The sequence below is a fragment of the Bufo bufo genome, chromosome 7 (assembly GCF_905171765.1).
Source record: "Bufo bufo chromosome 7, aBufBuf1.1, whole genome shotgun sequence".
Taxonomy (NCBI): domain Eukaryota; kingdom Metazoa; phylum Chordata; class Amphibia; order Anura; family Bufonidae; genus Bufo; species Bufo bufo.
Genome location: NC_053395.1, coordinates 158482583 through 158504150, shown reverse-complemented (window position 1 = coordinate 158504150; position 21568 = coordinate 158482583). Strand labels below are relative to the sequence as shown.

At 42.2% G+C, this 21568-nt stretch overlaps 1 protein-coding gene across 2 annotated transcripts in view; it reads left to right on the top strand.

Moving 5' to 3' along the window:
- The window catches only part of ERBB4 (erb-b2 receptor tyrosine kinase 4), a 1172496-nt gene that overhangs the window by 942638 nt on the left and 208290 nt on the right, over nt 1–21568 (top strand). For both annotated transcript variants that reach the window (XM_040439645.1, XM_040439646.1), the window contains exon 16: nt 5438–5482. In XM_040439645.1, the coding sequence (XP_040295579.1) occupies nt 5438–5482 (45 nt within the window). The remainder of the gene's footprint in view (nt 1–5437; nt 5483–21568) is intronic.

The following is a 21568-nucleotide window of genomic DNA, read 5'->3' as shown; positions in this document are numbered from 1 at the left end:
ATGATATAAATACATGTCTATAGCTGAGTATACTAATAACAACACATTTATTGTGAGTTGTAAAATGATGATAATTTTCACTAAAATAATCTAGTCAAGTACCACCAGGAAAAAATTTGCCTATTTTTACGGACTGTCCAGAAACTTTTGGACGGTTGGCAACTGTACTCCTGTCTCACCAGAGCAGGAAATGGCTGCGATTGCCACTCAGCCAATCGCTGGCTGAGACGGGTCATTGCTGCAGCCAGTGATTGGTTGAGCGGCATTCACAGCCATTTCCTGCTGTGTCGAGATTTCAGCAGAAGGTGGAAAGCAGCCGCGACCCCGGCATCATCTGAATGGGGAAAGGGGGTAAAAGACAAGGTTCAGTTCAGGGAAAAGGTTTTCCTTACATTAGAATACCTTGTTAATTTGTATTTGAAATGTAGCTCCTCCGAATTTCTACTATTGAAGAGTAACATGTTATATTTGATTATTAATATTATTATTAAGAATTGTTTGCCTCAAATAATGTTCCTCCAGCTTCAATATCAGCACCATTTCATAGATTTATTTGATTGGGTCCATCCATCAAGTAGTACCACTGTACGGGGCCTTGCCGCCTTATTTTGTCAAGTTTGAGGACCAACTGGCTATCTCTGGAACTTGTTCTTTTGATTAGTGGGGGTCCTAACAGTAGGATCCCCACTAATAGTGTTGAGCAAATCGAAGTATCTGAAGTGGACTTCGATCCGAATTTCAGGAAAAATTTGATTTGTTACCAAACCAAATTTCCTCGTACCTTGTGGTAACAAATCGATTTTTCCTAAAATGTTGGGTGAAAGTAAAAAAAATTATACTCCCCTCTTCCACTCCTATCTTGATTGAAGAAAACCTACCAAAGGACCTGCGTCGAACATGATGACCTCACCACATCACTGATGAAGTCACCGTGCACACACAAGACGAAAGCGGACGGCGTTTCAGCGAGCAAGTGGACGAGGTGAGTATAATTATTTTTTTAACCCCTGAATAACCCCTGAGCAACTGAATGTGAGTCACAGATGCTGTGATCATGGCTCACGTTGGCAACTGAGGGGTTAACTAATGGATGGTGGTCCGTTCCTCATCATTGCACCCACTCCATACAATGGAAAGCGATTCATGATGAAGTAATTTGTCACAAATCGAATCTCTTATTAAAATTCGGCGAAGCTGGCAAATCAAATTTTTCAATTCTCTACCCACCAATATAATAGATAATTTACATAACTGGAATACCCCTTTAACTCAATCTGATCTTTTATTTTGATGTGAGAACCATGTATCATATATATATATATATATATATATATACTGTGCTTATCTGCTTATCTGAATGCATATTTTAATGGGAAAGTCAAGGCTAATGATGTCACATAGCTTTTCAGATGGACCATTTTCCAGTTTGTGTGCTTTCCGATTATAGAACAGGCAGCATCCAGACTAAACAATGGGCCATTAAAGTTAGTGGGGGAATTCATATGCACCATCCAGCTCTGATTTTACTGTAAGACTCATTCACTCAAGTAAATGGGTCTGCAATAAAAAAGAACTTCACAAGGATGCAATCCATGTGCACAAGAACGCAATCCTTCTATGTATCTTTCCAGCTAGCTGATTCTTACAGACAGCAAGGTAAGATGTAAATTAATGGCAGTAATGGAAAAGAAAGTGAGAAATATTACATGCTATCATTCACTGCTAAAGGGTTAATATTATGGTTCACTAGTAAGGTTGTTAACATGTTTACTGTGATGCTAACCATGATCTACGCACTCTGTATTCGAAAGAGTTATGTACCTAGGAAGGAAATAGTTAACTGACAGTTATTAGTGTTAGTTGTTGGGTAGTAGGCTGGCCCCACCCCCAGGTTAATGAGTCTTCTGGTAAGCAAACCAGAGTGAAGACCTTTTGTGTGTGTGCTACTGCCAAGTAGGCCCGAACAGAAACCTGCATGCAGTTGAAGCAGATTTCATCCAAGAAGATGTCAATCTGCCAGAAAAGTAACTTTGGCAAGAACCAATGTGTAAGGTAAAGAAGCATTGAATTATTCCAGATGGTTGAGGACCATAAGAGACAGTTCCTGGACAAAGACAGTATAAGTAATGTATGCCTATGGCTGTAGATTTTACTGTACGTGGACTGGATTATATTGCTTCTGGCACCAGCCACACTATTAAGATGGATTGGCTGGCTGATTTAGGACTGCGCCCCAGAGTTGGACATTGCAGAGAACTATTGAGAGCGATTAAACACCTTTGGTTATTTGGAAAGATTACTTGTATCTATACAAAGAGACTCAGGATGGACTACCATGATAGCCATCCTCTATACACAGCCCACGAAGTTTCTTTACTTGGTTTCCAGAGTAGCAATAAGTCAAGGGTACAAAAGAGTGAGCATTGTCTCTCCAGTAATGATCACTGATGTTCCCACATTCAGTGTTTAAGAAAAAAAAGTTAGTTAAAGAACAACTTCAACAGAAACATAAAGTCCAGTGCAACGCCATTTCAAATTACTGAATGAGAAAGTTAACTAACAAACATGAACTTATTCAGTAACCTATATCTCTACAAAATAGGCCATCCTAATGTTTCTGAATGGCATGGTATGAATGGCAATGCCAGATGTCTGCAAGAGCATGAAGGTCTAGAAGTCAGTGGCCACCTTCCTGGATATGAGTTAAAGACACTCCAAAAAAAAACCTGATACACTGTGTTAAGAGTGCTGCAGGGGCTTTGAGGGTGGTATGAATGACCCAAAGGTTTAAAAAAAACACCAAATATAGATCCTTGTACTAGACATATCGTACCACAGTTTTTCACAAACTGTTTCTTTAAGAGCGTGGCTAAACATTTCTTACTTTTCCAGAGCAACTTTGAAAATAAAATAAGGAATTTGTTTGGATGATGCACTACACCAACATTTTTTTCTTTGAACACTTTTTAAGTATGAGGTTTTTTTTGCATTACTCTTTTATATCTTTGCTGTGCCTAACTATTTGTGTCTTTTGGAACTTTGTAGCCAAGGAACACAGATATTTGCCAAGGAACACTGAAGATTTAGTTCTCTTGCCCATGAGAACTGAGTGCTGAACAAATGAATGCTCGCAAAATCTTCTGAGAATCACACTGGTGGCATATTTGTATTATTTGCATATAAAGAGAGACACTGCTGGAATAATTTTGTATAATTAGTATCTCTGGTACCTCCACACAGGAGGACATGGGCTCTTGTAGAACCCCTTTAACTTTGGATCTCCTAAATGAGCCTACACTTTAAGATGTCCTAGCTTTAAACATGCCTGTTGTTCCTTGAGTACCTATATTTAGTCAACCCACTACATTGTATATAAAAAGCCACTTTGATTAAATCCTTTATGCTCAAGACGGTTAACTTGTTAATCCTAACTTTCATGAGGTAGAAGCTTTCTTAAAATAGAGGAAATGGAGGATAAATGAAAATCACTATTAGAATGCCCGCGTCAACACGAGTCATCAAGCAAGTGAATTGAAATATGAAGACACATTAGAGAGGATCTGAAGCAGTGCAGTCCTAAGCTTTCCTTAAGCCATCTAAATGTTTCTCTCCAGTTCTATGTCACAAGGAAGACAGAAACATATTTTTATGGAAATGCTTCATTAATGTCAATGTTTCTAATGAGTTGAGAAGTGTAATCCAGGTGTTTGTCTATTCAAGATCTGTAGTACCCATAAGACCATCGGGTTGTTAGTCTTTTGGAAATTCCAATCCTTTCTTTAAAGCCTTTTTACTTTTCTGTTGTGCGCACTGGTCTACATCAGCCTATCAGGCAGTTGCCAATTCCAATTTCAAGCTCTGGGGGTTTATACAGAAATGGAACAGAAAATAATTGTGCGTTGGCCATTTAACTGCCATTCGAATGGAGATAAGCTGTGATCAGCACAGTTTTTTGTGGGTAGTAATCATGGGCTCAGTGTTGTGTGCGCCAGAAAACCAGAGAGGGGCAGAAAAACAAGACCTTGGCACTGGGAGGTCTCCTGCAGGCACAGGTGAAGCTTACTTGGTACTGCTAATGCTAGTTTGTAGGGGAGGTGCCACCTTTGTGCCCTGCTCTCTTTGTTTACTGCTGTTTGAGAACCAATCATTGTAATCATTTTTGTCACTAGTGACAGCTGAGACAAAGGACTTTAAGGTTAACCCTTTCTGTGAATTTGGAGTCCGACTCGTATCATGAAAGATTATTGTGCATGACAAGCTCTGTTTGAAATGCTGAAAATAATAGTGTTATGTTCTGGGCTTGTTTGCAGCTGGTTCTCGTTTTTTTTTTTTTTCCTTGTAATAGGTTTTTAATCATTAGTTTGTGTTTTTTTCTTCTTTGAACTTCTGTTTTCAGAATCGTGGAGTTTATATGGACATATCAGAAAGACATTCAGATAAATTGAGACAGGGGCATACAAATGACGTAATGGGTAACCTAGCTAGTATGTCTTGCACCACTGACACCATCTAATACTTTCACACTGGAAGGGTTAGTTCATTTTGCTTTAGTTTGCCCGGCCTAACACCGCAATGTTCTAAATATGGTAACATTATTTGATGCTGTAATTTTGGAGCAAATGGAAACCATTTGCTTTCTCTAAATGAAATCCTGCAGAAAAAAACCTTGCAAAACCATAGCAAAAGTATGTAGCTCAGCCTTGCAGGTATTGGCTGCTGGTGTCACAAACTTACCTGTCTGGGCCCCAACAGTGAGATCTCCAGCTTTGGCGCGACATGCTACTAAACCATGCCCCCTGGTGACGCGACAGCGCGTTTAACAACAGGATTTCTCCCCACAGCGGGCGTGTGCTGGAGGAGACTAGCAAGGGGCCGATTGCTCAGCTGCTCCATTCCTGTGTACTAGTGTTCTGACTAATGGAGTGCTGAGCCATGACCTATCAGGTTCTGATCCTGGGACTCAGTGCTTTATTTAAACCCCTTCTTGGCCTTATACCCATGCCAGTGATAGTCATTGACTCCCTAGTTGTGCTTCGGGTTCTGTGTGCATTTGTATTGCTTCTATATTTGACCTTAGCTTGCCTTTGACCACTCTCTGTCTCATGTTTTGGTGCTGTGTTTCTTCGGCTTCGGGATTGGCTATTTGACTACCCCCTGTCTTGCGACTTGGTACTGTATTGTCCGCTTGGCTCTAACCCATTTCCGTACGACTCCGTCTCTGTGTTGTCTGTCTCTGTGTTTATGTCTTGCACTTTAGCATAGTAGGGAACATCAACCAGTTGCGGACTTGCTGCTTAGGGCTTTCACTGAAAGTAGCAGGGAAAGCGGGCGGGGTTCCAGTTATATTTCTGTTAAAATCTTAGTTGATTTTCTTGCTTCCAAATCCTTTTTTGCGTTTCTACTATTGAATTAGTTTTTTCCTCTTCTTCCTTTACAGATGTAGAGGACCACGCATCAAAGACTGCATAGGAATCATAGACAGGTACCTGCTATGTTTGACTGTATTGTTTGTACTTTATTAAATATATGGTATACATGACAAATCAATCAATCTCATCAGCAAGGTCTCTTCACCTGTGGGGAGACTGTCACCCTGCCGCTAGATTGCTAAATGCCCGGCTCTGACAATTTCCTGCCTGCACCGCTGCTCTGATTAGCAGAGCAAGGGTACAGGCTCTGCTTTGGGGCAACGTCTGCACAGATGCTTCTCTGAAGCCGAAGCAGATCCTGTGCCCTTCCTCTGCTAATTGGAGCAGAGGTGCAGGCAGAAAATTGTCAGGGCTAGGCTAGCAGCAGGTGGACATCTTCCTCACGGGTGAAGAAGTCCTGCTGATGAGACAAATTGATTTGTTAGAATCGATTCACTTATCTCTAATCTATCTATCATGCTTTCCAAATTTCCAAAAGAAGTTGCAAATAAGGCCCTAAGATAGAGTGTTAGTGTGTGGTTGGTGGGAATCCAAACACCAGAATGTCCTGAATGCGCAATGACTCTTGCTTGAACCCTTCACTGTTTTTCCAGATAAGATAGAATATTTACAACTTAGCCTGAACCCAGCCCAATTTACTTCCAGAAAAAAGCACAGCTTCATGATGCATAGCCGATGCAGAGCCGCATTGCTCCATGCAAATTAGTGTACTGGTGGTCATTCAGTGCTGGTCCTAGAAGTCAAATGCTTGCCAATGACAGACACATTGGTGTCCCATCATCAACATGCGTCATTAATAGAAATTAACCCTTTAATTGTATGTGTGAGCTTTTTTTTTGTTTTTGAGTTCATACTCATACTAATCAATATGACTGAAGTGCGTCATAAGTTTTGTTGTGCATCTTGATAGATACCATCTACCTTACCCATAAACAGACTTACCACTCCTATTTGTTTCAGATAAAGGTCTTGGCCACAGCAATTATGGATGAGAATACATTCCACTAGTTGCAAAAGTAAATATATTAACTTCTATTTCTAAGCAACCCAAATAGTTGAATTGCTCTTTTTGCACCAAAAGGCCTTAAAAACTTGGGTTAATCAGGATTGCTCACTTTCCTACTAAAATGGGTCAGGAATTGTGGCTGCACATGTGTACCAGAAAAAGAAGGTTATAATTAGTCTTCCCTAGCAAAGTGATGCACACACAATGAATTAGGCTCCTCATTACCCAGACCTCATTTAACTCACTAAGCTTTAATTAACTGAGAGTCTTCCTTATCCCCCACTGTGAGCAGTATACTTTCACTGCCGCGTAAACATCAGCTGAAATTATGGATCCCTTAGAAGACATTCTGGTTAAATGAGCGAGTTTCCTTTATCACATGTTTATTGGACCCCAAAGACTGAACACATTAACACAATATAGTCTGTTCAATATCCTCCTATTCTCCACATAGAGATTCCCTGCTTGGCCCCTTGATACATTATTTTACATGTAGCAGTTTATTCTTATATAGATTATTGCATCCACTTGCCCCTCTATAGTTCATTTATTCAACCTGTAGCATTCCCAGTGCAGTTAGGCTATAAATTCCAGCAAGCTGCTCCAGGCAGCAGTTGGTAAGAAAAATAAAATCTCATAATGAGCATCAGCACTTACTAAGGCAGCTGCATTGTAGACATTCTACGCACAGTGTAGTACTAAGTACTCTGTAGAGTATGGTCACTTTAGGGTCAAGCAGTACAAAGCTTTTCAGCTTGTGACTTTCTTCAGCTCCTGGTGGACACTGGAAAGATAGGAGTAGTAGTTTTGCAATAGTACGGGCCACAAGTTGGTAAAACCTAAAGAGGAGTGAATCTAAAATTTGGAAATTCTACCAGAATTTTTAAAGAATTCTGATTCTAACAAACTTGAATTTTGTGTGATTCGATTCAGGAGAATCAAAATGAAAGTGAGAGAGAGAAAAAGGATTTGGGACACTTTTGATTCAAGTTGAATTTATTTGGACACAGATTAGAGATGAGCGAATCTCTTGAAATTAGTTTTGTATCCGATTCGGCAAATTTTTCAAATAATTTGATACAAAGCCCAATTCTAAACCAATCAAATATGCTCCAATTGCCCAGAATAATTGTATATAAAACTCTTTGTTCTCCTAGGACTCTTGAAGTATTTTTTTTTTTCGAGAGAAAGATTTTGAGAAAAATAAATGCAAATTAGCACATCTAATAATTACCTAATTTGAATAACTTTCCCAGAAACCCAATGGTATGCTAATTAGCTTTCCATTATGAAAAAGAGCTGATTGAACAGTTTGAGAAAATCGTGTTATTAAAAATTACTCTCTCTCCCTCCCTCTCCAATTTGTCCAAAACCAATCTCAAGACATTTTGGCTCATTATAATCCACATTCTTGGGGACATTCGAGATGAATTCCAAATCAGCAGAATAGATTTGATCATCTCTAGCCCAGATTAAATCGATTGGCCGATTCAGCCTAATTGGACTCAAATCGAATTTAGAAGGGGTTGTGCAGTGCGATGACGCTCCTTGTGGAGCTCCATTCTGGACTCGCAGGAGCGTATAGCATTATCATGATTTATATACTTTGATTTTAATGCTGTTTCCATACATGACCTTACTGCTACAGTATCATACTGACAGCTTTGTGTCCCTATGATCCTGTAGAAGTAAGGATAATCAGAGGCACATAGCATTAAAAATCATAAAAATGCCATATGCTCTTGCAAGTCCAGAATGGAGGATCATGCTCACACACGGAGCGTGATCCTCGCAATGGACTTGCTCGTGTGAAACAGCCATAGGCTGGTTTCACACGGGTGTTGCAGGAAAAGGTGCGGGTGCGTTGCGGGAACATGAGCGATTTTTCCGCGCGAGTGCAAAACATTGTAATGCGTTTTGCACGCACCTGAGAAAAATCGGCATGTTTGGTACCCAAACCCGAACTTCTTCACAGAAGTTCGGGTTTGGGTTAGGTGTTCTGTAGATTGTATTATTTTCCCTTATAACATGGTTATAAGGGAAAATAATAGTATTCTGAATACAGAATGCATAGTACAATAGCGCTGGAGGGGTTAAAAAAAAATATATAATAATTTAACTCACCTTAATCCACTTGATCGCGCAGCCGGCATCTCTTCTGTCTTCTTCTTTGCTGTGCACAGGAATAGGACCTTTGATGACGTCACTGTGCTCATCACATGGTCCAATCACATAGTGAGGAACCATGTGATTGGATCATGTGATGTGACGTCACCACAGGTCCTTAGCCGGCAGCTCAACATTACAGAAGAAGACAGAGATCCGCAAGTACGCGATCAAGTGGACTCAGTGAATTAAGTTTTTAAAATTTTTAACCCCTCCATCACTATTTTACTTTGCATTCTGTATTCAGAATGCTATTATTTTCCCTTTATAACCATGTTATAAGGAAAAATAATACAGATCGGGTCCCCAGCCCGATCGTCACCTAGCAACCATGCGTGAAAATCGCACCGCATCCGCACTTGCTTGCGGATGCTTGCGATTTTCACGCGGCCCCATTCACTTCTATGGGGCCTGCGTTGCGTGAAAAACGATGAATATAGAGCTTGCTGCGATTTTCACGCGACACACAAGTAATGCGTGAAAATCACAGCTCATGTGCACAGCCCCATAGAAATGAATGGGTCAGGATTCAGTGTGGGTGCAAATGCGTTCAACTCACGCATTGCACCCGCGCGGAATACTCGCCCGTGTGAAAGGGGCCATAAGGTTGCTTTCACGCAGTCAGTGTTTGTTCAGTGTTTCATCAATGATTTCCATCAGTGAATATGAGCTGAAACCAGGAATCGAGGCTACACAGAGATAAGGTATAATAGAAAAATTTGCACCTCTTCTGAGTTTTTGACCCGCACCTGGTTTTGCCTCACAAGCACTTATGGAAATCACTTATCAAATGCAAAAGTCCCTTTTTCAGAAGAATTTTTCTGATAAAATAACAGGTTGGCAGGAATTTTAACATATTCAAGGCTTAAAGGGGTTGTGTCACTTTAGCAAATGGGATTTATCATGCAGACAAAGTTAATACAAGGCACTTCCTAATGTATTGTTATTGTCCGTATTGCCACCTTTTCTGGCAGGATTCATTTTTCGAACAAATTATGCACTGCGGGTATCCAGTAGCTAGTATTAGTCGGTGCCTTGTATAAACTTTCTCTGCATGATAAAAGCCATTTTCTGAAGTGACACAACCCCTTTAAGGTGGCCATACACCTTCTGTACTGTTGCTAATGTTCAGATATTTCAACAAACTTCTCATGTACATGCACCCTCAGTTCAACCAAGTGTGCAGGTGTTTTCAATTTAAAAGGCAAATAAGCTGCAGTTAGACACCTCTAGAGGTGACTTATCTCCCTTCAGCGGAAAAGATAAATGTGTTGAAATTCAACATGCCTGATCTTTTCTTCCCCCTGACATATGCTGAACGAACATCGGCAGAGCACTACATACCAATAAGATGGTCAGCCGATCGTGCCATAATCGTTCAACCGACATTAGTCTAAGGTGCATGCCACCTTTAGACCAAAAGTGATTATGTCTTATGCACATGGCTGTGGGTTGCGGTCCACAAACCGCAGATCCGCAAAACAAGGATCCCTACCCGAGTGCATGCCACCATTTATTTTTAAATTTCTGTCGAAACGTCCTATCCTTGTCCGCAAAACGGACAAGAATAGGATGTGTTCTATGGCTTTGACAGTGTCCTGTCCGCATCTTTTGCGGCCCCAATGAAAAAATGTGGACCAAACATGTGTTGGTGTGCATGAGCCCTATTACAGAGTCCTCAGTAGCAGCCTATTTTTCTACCTCCATGGTTGTGCATCCGCAATCTGAAGCTATTGACCGTCATTAGTAGCCTCCGTATCCAATCGAACTGTTTCATTTGTCTTTCAGAAGACAATTTTTTACTAAAAGGCCAAAATACTTTGGTTACTTCTTTTTTTAGACACTTTGATTAGAAATAAAAATGATAAATTAATGTATATTCTTATATGATTACATGTTATGTTAGAAATACATATTGGGATGGTATTAGGAATACCGTCCTTGTTGTTCCAATTAAATACTGTAGTCATCCCTACTAATGATGGTCTTATATTTCATTCAAAACCAATCCAACCCATAAAAGCAGCAATATACCTCGGTTAAGCGAATTAACACATTTCGAACTGTAGTGACTAAAAGGTTAATACCTGCTCATTTGTGGCTAATTTCTGCACACATTTGCCACCTGTTCTAGGGAGATAAATGTACTTTGTGCCTTTTCAACAAATTGTTGTTCTAAATTTGCGCTCTGGTAATTATCAGAAATTACTGCATTAAGAGGAATTTCGACAGTGGCTGCAGCTTCCAGGCTCAGCAAATCACCCCATCTTGCTAAATGGCTTCCCTTTGATGAGATTGTTGCTATGATGCAAAGCGTTATCCAAATTGCCAGCTTTATGTCTAGCATGTTTGTGTATTGCTGTTTATGAACTGTTCACCTTTGAACTGTATGATCGCCTAAAGGGTCTCCTCATCAGACTGAGATATGCTTCATAAGTTCACCGCACAAAGAGAACATCCAATAGAGGCATCCTGGACCACTGGATATGGTCTTTGAAGTTCTGCTGGTACATACGGCATTTTTATATTTGAAATATCTAAGCTTAGATGTACTGAACACAGTTAAAGTGGTTATGCCACGATTGATGTCAAAAAAGAAAATCAGCCATCATATAGTACATCTAACAAAGCTAGAGTCATGTTCCATACCTGTATCCAGAGATCTCCCCCTTCATTACGCCAATTGCGCTGCTAGATTCTCTTCAGAATCAGTTCGGGGTGTGTGTCCTTTCTCAGGGGACACATCCTTTTTGTTGCAGCTCTAACTTTTACAACTTCTAACAGAATATAGCACTGATGGCAGTTTAAAGAGGACCTTTCACCAGACTAAAGTATCTAAACTGACTGTACAGACGTGTAGAGCGGCGCCCAGGGATCCCCCTGCACTTACTGTTATCCCCGGGCGCCGCTCCGTTCTCCGGTTATAGCCTCCGGTATCTTCATAGTTAGGCTCCACCCAGGGGAACCTGCCGGCGTCTCCTTCTCCCATGCTGTAGTGCTGGCCAATCGCAGCGCTCAGCTCATAGCCTGAGAGTTTTTTTTTTCTCTCAGGCTATGAGCTGAGTGCTGCGATTGGCCAGCGCTACAGCATGGGAGAAAGAGATGCCGTCAGGTTCCCCTGGGTGGAGCCTAACTATGAAGATACCGGAGGCTATACCGGGAGAGCGGAGCGGCGCCCAGGGATAACAGTAAGTGCAGGGGGATCCCTGGGTGCTGCTCTACATGGCTGTATAGTTAGTTTAGATACTTTATTCTGGTGAAAGGTCCTCTTTACAGGAATATCTTTCAACTGGAGCATTTTTTTATTTTTTATAAAAGAATGTAAATGACCATAGTAACTAGTTTTTCATGCTGAATTATATTAAAATAACACTTAAAGAGGTTTTGTGGGATAAAAATATCTGATCGCTGGAAGTCCGACTTCTGGCACCTCCACCAATCGACTCGGTGGTCTCTTGAAACACGCCTCGAAAACTTCTTTAATGTTGGTACACGTCTAACAATTTTACACTTTCTGTTATGACACATACCGTATAACATAGGCTTTTAACATAGGTTTTCCAGATGTCCTCTTGTATGGCAAAAATTAGGCTGTGGAGGCTAGTTGCAGTACTGAAGCCATGGGCCCCATTTCTAAATAAATGATGTATCCTCCGACAAAGTACTTTGGTATAATCACATACTGCAAAAACAAATAAATGACAGGCAAACCTTGTACTACTCCGGTGTCATACATCTTCTGTAAAGTGTTCGGATAATGTTACTAATACGAATGATGGTTAATAGATTATACTGCACACAACTAATATATAAAGAATGAGAGTTTCAAGACTTTACTGTATATTATAATATTTTTATTCAAATCACAGGGGATACAGGTTTTTAACTGAAATGTCCAATAGGGAGACCTTTTGCATATTTAATTTAAAAACCTGTATCACTTATGGTTTGAATAAAAACATGATTTAATGTTACACTATTAATCAGTTTTCATACTAAAATGATGCACTATGTTCTTGTAGTAACATTATGATTTTCTACGTTTTTAAATCTTTGCTGTTTGTGCATTTGCATATCATGTGATAATGTGAATGGTTTTTAAAAATTGTTCACGCAGTTTTTTCTACAACTATATATACTTGTGTTTCATGGTACAGAGCTTACTCATGTATAAGGACTAGTGTCTATAGATCCAAAACGCGTAGACGCTCTGCTGTCCTGTTTTTACGGTTTTAAGATGCTTTAATAATTATCTCCGTTTTATCGGATGCTAGATTTATCTTTTTTCCCTAAAATTCCTAGAACTACCAAAACAAACTGCCTACTCTATTGTAGGCTCCTGTTATGTGAAGTTAAAGGGGGTTTCCGTTTGCTCATTGTATCATGAGAACGCGTGTAATTTTTGAACATCCCTTATGTATCATCTCTTTATAAATTGCCAGGTGTCTACTTGCAGAAAATCATCTCCGCTTACATCTGGATGAAAATCTATCTGGGTCATGTGATAATTAGGGATGAGCGAATTTCATATTTTGAAATTCGAGTTCGGGTTGTGGTATAATCTGAATTGCGTTATGGATTCCATTACCACGGACATTAACGTAATTCCATGACGGAATGCATAACGGAATGCCTTTAGAGGCATTCCGTTATTCATTTAGTCATAATAGAAGTGTATGGCCTGCATAATGGATCTGTCCGGTTCCCGTTATGCTGGAGTTCTCTTCTGCATAACCATCTCCTGCATAACAGAAACCGGACTCATCCGTTATGCAGCCCATAGACTTCTATTATGATGGAATGAATAATGGAATGCCTCTAAAGGCATTCCTTTATGCATTCCGTCATGGAATTGCGTTACGGTCCGTGGTAACGGAATCCATAACGCAATTCAGATTATACCACAACCCGAACTCCAATTTCAAAATATGAAATTCGCCCATCCCTAGTGATAATGACATGGGTGTATGGCTCGGATGACTGTACTGTAACTGTAACAAACTATGCACCTGTGTGAACATCACGTGGCCAGGGCAGAGTTTTATTCTCTGGAAGGTTTCTATTCAATGGCTACAAACATCTTGAAAACTACAAGAAATTGATGCACAAAATATGTTCAAAAATTGCAAAACTTTTCAATCTGACAATATGACTATGATTCCTAGGAAAACGCAATTCAGCAGGTTTGCTGCATTCCTTTGTACAACCACTTGGAGATATCATAAAGCATACATGAAATTCCAAATGGCATAATGATCATTCAAAAATCCATGCAGGCTATTCTTAAAGGGGTTGTCTCACTTCAGTAAATGGCCTTTATCATGTAGAGAAAGTTACCACAAGTCACTTACTAATGTATTGTGATTGTCCAAATTGCTGGCTTTATTCATTTTCCATCACATTATACACTGCTCGTATCCAGGGCTTACAACCACCTCTGCAGAGCAGATACGAGGTGGCCGAAATGGGAGCTGCTGTGCATGTATGAATGTGTGCGCTCCCACAGTCCCAGCCACCAGAGTGGCCAGCACTTTTTCCTATAGTGTGCAAACACCACCACCACTGCTGGATTGCAGGTTGGTCGTAACCCCTGGATACGAGCAGTGTATATTGGGATGTAAAAATTAATCCAGCCAGCAAAGGAAGCAATATGGACAATCACAATGCATTAGTAAGTCTTGTATTAACTTTCTCTACATGATAACTGCCATTTGCTGATGTGAGACGACCCCTTTAAGGTCTTGTTACACTAAGGGCTCTTTCACACGTGTGGATGCCGTGTGGGTAATCCGCTGCGTGAAAGAATGCCAAGCCCCATTCCAGACCGCAGAGACACAGAGCATTAACATGATTGATAATACTCCGTGCCTCTCTGTGACCTTTTTACTGCAAAATCACAGTGAGATAAAGTTGTCACCGTGATTTTGTAGTAAAAAGATCGCAGAGAGGCACGGAGCATTATCAATCATGTTAATGCTCCGTGTCTCTGCTGTCCGGAGAGGGGCTTGGCATTCTTTCACGCAGTGGATTACCCGCACGGCATCCGCTCGTGTGAAAGAACCCTAAGCGATTTTAAGTCCAACTAATGGGAAACAAAACAATGAAAAAATGTTCATAGGACCCTCGTTCCTGATAATTGGCCCATATAATTGTACTGCCAATCAGCCAATGAATGACTAAATGCTTGCCAGTTAATATGCATCTTTCATCAGAATGAAAGATGCTCGATTATCAGCTGGACATCTCCCTGTGAAATCAGAGATGTGCTGCCGATAATTAACAAAACTGCATTGGAGAGGAGAGACTACAGTAGCAATTGTTCCTCTCCCATATATTGTGCATCAGCCTCTGAAGGCCATTGTGAACAAGCACTGATCAGCACATCTACAGTCAATCGTCGCTCTACAGAGCACCAGAGCACAATGGAAGTCAGTGGGAGAACCCGAGCATTAAACCAGGCAACACCGACTCTGAAGAGGGGAGGGTGTCTGGTTCACAGGAAAAGGTCAGAAATTGAAGGAAACACCACTGAAATGGTTCGGGAACAGCATGGGGAGGATGTCTGAATGCATCTTGGACTCCCAGGTCGCTGCTGGGAACGATGTTGTCCGAGTAGTACGCCACTTTTACAGACTGATAATAATACGCACAAAACCAAAGATAAAATCTAATTTAGAAGAAAACATTCTTTCCTATATATTTACTTGTATATAAAGTGCAAGTGCTGCCAAAAATTACAAGGAAGAGGCACTCCGATACAACCTGTATATCACATAAAGGAGGGCCTCATTCACATTGTGGTACAATTGTTCAGATAGTGGGACTCCTACACTCATAAAGCTTATGCACTAAGTGAAAGGGCTGCCAAAATTACAAGGAACCGGCACTCCAATACACCCTGTATTACACATAAAATACACACCCTTGAAAAATTATGATTTATTGCCTGCTGGTGACCCTCAAAAACATTAGGAGCAAGGGCCTGCTGGTGATCTGACCATCTAAAATATTAGGGGAGAGTGTCTTTTGCTGAGCTGACCCTCTTAAACATTAGGGGCGAGGGCATGCTGCTGATCTGACTATCTAAAACATTAGGGGTGAGGGTCTTTTGCTGAGCTGACCCTCCTAAACATTAGGGGCGAGGGCCTGCTGCTGATCTGACCATCTAAAACATTAGAGGGGAGGGTCTTTTGCTGAGCTGACCCTCCTAATCATTAGGGGCGAGGGCCTGCTGCTGATCTGACCATCTAAAACATTAGGGGTGAGGGTCTGCTGCTGAGCTGACCATCTAAAACATTTGGGGCGAGGGCAGCCTAATAAGCATGTTGATATTACGGAGGAGGAAGCTGACTGGAAAGGCAACGACCATGTTGCAGCTGGTATTCCACTACTGCCCTCTGCTGCTCACAAAGCCTGGCCAACATGTGGAACGTGGAGTTCCAGCTCGTGCTCACGTCTCACAACAGTTGGTGAGCTGAACTATGCAAGCACTGCTGCAGCGTTGCCAGACCAGCGGCAGCTTTAGATGACTTTCGGAAATGGGCACACACGCGGCACACCTACACCAGTAGCTCAGGCAAATTGGGGTAGGTTTTGAGAAACTGCTGAACCACTAAGTTGAACAAGTGGGCTAGGCATGGTATATGTGCGAGATTGCCGCCACCAAGTTACAGCCATTATCAGACACAGCCATGCCTGGTTGTAACTGTAGGTTGAGTGGCGAGAGCCACAGCTCAGTCTGGTCCCTTATACCCTACCACAGCTCTGCGGCGGTGTGCTGTTTGTCACCTAAGGAAATCAGTTTCAGCACGGCCTGTTGCCGCTTCCCCACTGCAGTGCTACACTGCTTCCAGCTACTGACTGATGACTGACTGGTGCTGCAAGATGAGAATTCAGAGATGGAAGTGAAGGAGGTGGAGAAGAGGGGGGTTGCAGCCACTAATATAGGTGGTGGCGGAAATCCTGATGGAAGTAGGGCCCGCAATCCTTGGCATCGGTAGCATCTGTGCCATCCCAAGGTACAACTCGCTCCCGGCCTCCACAACATTCACCCAGTGTGCCATCAGAGAAATGTAGTCCCTGGCCAAAAGCACTTGTCCATGTGTCAGTCGTTAAGTGGACCTTGCCAATAACTGCGTTGGTCAGGGCACGGGTGATGTTACGGGACACATACTGGTGTAAGGCAGGGACGGCACACCTGGAAAAATTGTGGCGGCTGGGGACTGAGTAATGAGGGACAGCCGCCGCCATCAGGCTGCGGAAAGCCTCAGTGTCCACAAGCCTAAATGGAAACATTTAGTGCTATGGTCTGTGGGTGGGTGGCTGGGTATTTGCGCTTTCATTCAAAGGCTTGGGGTATGGACATCTGTACACTGTGCTGGGACACAGAAGTGGATGTGCTAGCTGATGGTGCTTGCAAGGGTCAAGGGTGGGAGACATCCGGGCCTGCATCTTGGACAGGGGATTGGCCAGCACGTTACACAGGGGAAGAGGAGGCAGTGGTGTGACCCTGTGCAGACACTGATTGTGGACCCAGGCGTTCGGCCCACCTATTAGGGTGCTTTGATTCCATGTGGCGGACCATGCTGGTGGTAGTGAGGTTGCTAGTGTTCACGCTCCTACTCATTTTGGCACGGCACAGGTTGCGAATGACAATTCTTTTATCATCCGCACTTTCTTCAAAAAAGCGCCAGACTGCGGAACACCTACCCCTTGGCAAGGGAGGTTACCGCAAGGGGGTGCTCCGGGGAAAATTTGCTGGCCTGTTTGGTGTGGCCTGCCTTCTCCCTTTTGCCACCCCACTGCCTCTTCCAGCCTGTTGCGGTGCTGCGGATTCCTCCCCCTCTGTACTACTATCCTCGCTTGGCTTGCCACCTTCCCAGGTTGGATCAGTGATTTAATCGTTGACCACCTCCCCTTCTACTTCCTCACTTTGGTCATCCTCCTGACTTGTTGACCAAACAAGTACCTCACTTATTGACAACTGTGTCTCATCATCAGCCTCTTGAGACACTAATTGCCATTGACTGATTGGCAACTTTGTCTCATCAACATCATCCACCTCGTGAAACACTAATTGCCGTTCCCGACCATCATCTTCTTCTGACTGTGGAAGCTCAAGAGTTTGGGAATCAGTGCACAAGATCTCTTCATGTCCCTCTTCAAGCAGGCTAGGCGAGAGACCCAAATCAAGGAATGGCGATGAAAATAGCTCCTCGGAATATCAGAGTGTGGTATCACTTGTTTGCCAAGACTCTCCGTGGTGGGAGGAAGGAGGATCAGGGTGAGGATTCTGTTGACCAGACTCTTGGCTACTGAGATTGGACTTTGTGGAAGACAGGGTGGTGCTTAACTGACTGGAAGCATTATCTGCTGCAATCCAACCGATCACCTGGTCGCACTGGTCTGACTTCAAGAGTGGTGCCCTGAAAACTGGGACATGAAGCTAGGTATCGTGGATGAGTGTGTTTCTGGTGCTCTGGCAGCAGACACAGTTTCACCCTGCCCAGGGCCACGGCCTCTGCGTGCACCCTCAGCAGCACAGCCACTTCCCCTTCTCTTACTGCTCGTCTTGAGCATATTAAATGGTATATATGCTTGCAAGTATGTCACACGTACAGTAGAACAGATTTTTCAGGTGTATGTGCAAATAAATTAGACTGAGTGTGAAAGATATTTAGGATGAAATAAACGTTATACAGGAGATGTAGCGCAGGTAATGTCGCTGTCACCAGCGGCCAAACATTTGCGCTGAATGTCACAGATATTTAGGATGAAATAAACGTTATACAGGAGATGTAGCGCAGGTAATGTCGCTGTCACCAGCGGCCAAACATTTGCGCTGAATGTCACAGATATTTAGGATGCGCTAATGTAACACAACAGATGTAGCAGAGGTTGTGTCCCTGTCAGCAAACAACTGCACGCAATTTAGCGCAGGCTGTCCTAATAATATAGATAACAGCCAGATAAAACAATAGTCCTTAAAAGGATTTTTGGGTCTCTAACACCTTAAAACACTAAACAATTCCTGTCCCTACACTACCTGTCTTTTCTGCTGCAGCTCTCCCTGACTAAGAGTGAGCCGAACCATGTGTCATCGGGTGCTATAGAGCACCCGATGACGCGTTCCGGCCAGCCAATCACTGTAATGCCAGTAACCAACATGGCTACGGCATTACAGTAAGTGCCAGTACTTACCTGCACGTTTATTGGCTGCATAGCAGCCAACAAATGTGCGGGGAGGAGACTCGAGCATCGCGCTTGAGCACACGCAGTGTTTGGCCGAACACTGTGATGCTCGAGTGAAAATGGTGTTCAGCCAAGCATGCTCGTCCAACACTAAACATGAACTGAGTAGGAATGGTCCACCAAAGAGACATCAAATACAGCTGATATACGGCCCCTGGAGAGAGGAATCATAGAACATTTTGGCTGAATAGGTTGGGGAGGAGATTTTGCTGCCTGTCATTGGGCGTGGAGAGACTCAACCGGGACTTTAAGTTGCTGAGGTAACTGTCTGACACAGATCCATTTCTAATTATTGGGACCTATGCAAAATACTCACTGCACGTTGGCCAGTTGGGTTTTTTGACACGCTGACTGCCCAAAGTGTAGTTGTGTCTGTCTACGCCTGAAAATCTAGCAGGAGTTTATGCCTGTACAACCCCTTTAATCTTTGCTATGAGGCACCCATGCTGGGAGAGCATTAGAGCATTTTTTGTGTCATTTTTTACCTTCTTGTATTGTATCCTGGCTGAATTGGCATGCAATTCATACTAAATTAAAAGAGTTGTGCCACCATTAACTGTTATTTTCATGTAATTCAGAACGAAAAACAAATTAATTTTGTTATTTACTTTCCATTACAAAAATGCTTCAATTGTGAGATATTCTCTTTATGTCATTACAATGGTGCCCTCTAGTGTTTAATCTGTATGGCAATGTGCACGTCCACCTACTGAGGTGGCCGCACAGGCTCAGTTCCATGCTTTAACTTCCAACAGCCAGGTCTACTATTAGAAAGCTACAGAGGGAAAGCTGCAGAAGAAAGGACATGACCCCTGCGCTGTGACAGGGAGAAAGCTGTACAGACAGGACATGCCCTCTCAGCTGTAACAGGGAGAGAGCAGCAGCAGAAAGGATACACCCTCTGAGCTGTGGGAGGGAGAGAGAGAGCTACAGCAGAAAGGACATGTCCCTGAGCTGTTATAGGGAGAGAGCTGCAGAAGAAAGGTCACACCTCCTGAGCTGACAAACTGAACAAAATCTAGTAGAACAATTTGAGTAATAAATGGGGAGATCTTTGGATCCATGTGAGGTACAGGGCTGGTTCCAGATTTGTCATGTATTATATGATTTGTGATTTTAATTTTTTACATCAATCATAAGACGAAAACACTGAGGTTCCTAAGTATTTTAAATAATATGAAACCTTGGACTCCTTGTGTAGTACAACTAATGCACAAAGGGGAACCAAACTGCAGCGTCTTTGTAATTAGCGCATTGTTTCAGATAACTGCCCCTCTCTATGCATACAGCGTCAGACTGAAGTCATTTGGGCCTACCCTATGTGTATATAGGACCTTAAAGGCCCTGTTTTAATAGGGGTCCATTATTGTCTGATCCTCTGGTACTATGGTGTCCCAGTCCGACCCTGCATGCATAGAAAGCCCCCTCTCTATTAGCTGTGTAGTAGCACAGACTTTCATAGGTTGCTTTATCAGGGATGAACCTGATGATCGCTGAGACGAGACATAGGTGTATTTAAAACCCTCATTCTCTGTTAGACAAACATTGGCAGAGCAATAAAGTGTTACTGCTTTACCACTTAACATCACCTGTGACCTCTAATTAAAATCGTAAGGATAATAAGTTAATTAAAAACCTTGTAAATAGCAAACACTAATGTGGCAATTCATTTCTATTGATCATCAATTGGTAGAATTAATTAGGGATAAGAAAACTGATCACCTCTGGTTATGGTAAGGTGCAGAAGAACTGTGTCAGATATAGCAGAGGTCTTCCAATGATCCAGGGCTGATGCGTCATTAAAGTCTGCCTATTTCAAATAAACGTTAAACGTTCACTTGCAAGTACAAGGAAGTGTTCATGCTAAATAAAATTGACAAAAAGTATTTTAATTTTGCAATTGTTACAACTCATTCATATAAAATTTAACTTTTTAATCACCGTCAAGAAAATATTAAAAGTTAATCAGTATTTTATATGTACCCCAAAATGGATCTTTTAAAAAAACAAGACTCGTCCAGCAAAAAAACCAAGCCTACATACAGCTACCGTACCTTGACCGGAAGATAAAAAAAAGTTATGGCTATTGGAATATGGATTTTTTTTTTTTTACTTAAAATGTGCCAAAAATGTGCTGCATGGTAAAATACATGTAAGGCTACTTTCACACATGCGTTAGGTGCGGATCCGTCTGGTATCTGCACAGACGGATCCCCACCTATAATGCAAACGATTGTATCCGTTCAGAACGGATCCGTTTGCATTATGAAGAACAAAGTCAAAACGGATCCGTCCTGACTTTACATTGAAAGTCAATGGGGGACAGATCCGTTTTCAATTGCACCATATTGTGTCAGTGAAAACGGATCCGCTCCCATTGACTTAAATTGCAAGTCAGGACGGATCCGTTTGGTCCCGCATCGCCAGGCGGACACCAAAACGCTGCAAGCAGCATTTTGGTGTCCGCATCCAGAGCGGAATGGAGGCTGAACGGAGCCAAAGTGATGTATTCTGAGCGGATCCTCATCCATTCAGAATGCATTGGGGCTAAACTGATCCGTTTTGAACCGTTTTGAACCACAAACAGAATTCAAAACGCCAGTGTGAAAGTAGCCCAAAAAAAATAAAAGCTGTGAAATTTCAGATTCTTTTCCCAATTCCATTGCACTCAAAAAAGGTAATAATCAATAAATTATATGTACCTTAAAATCTCATA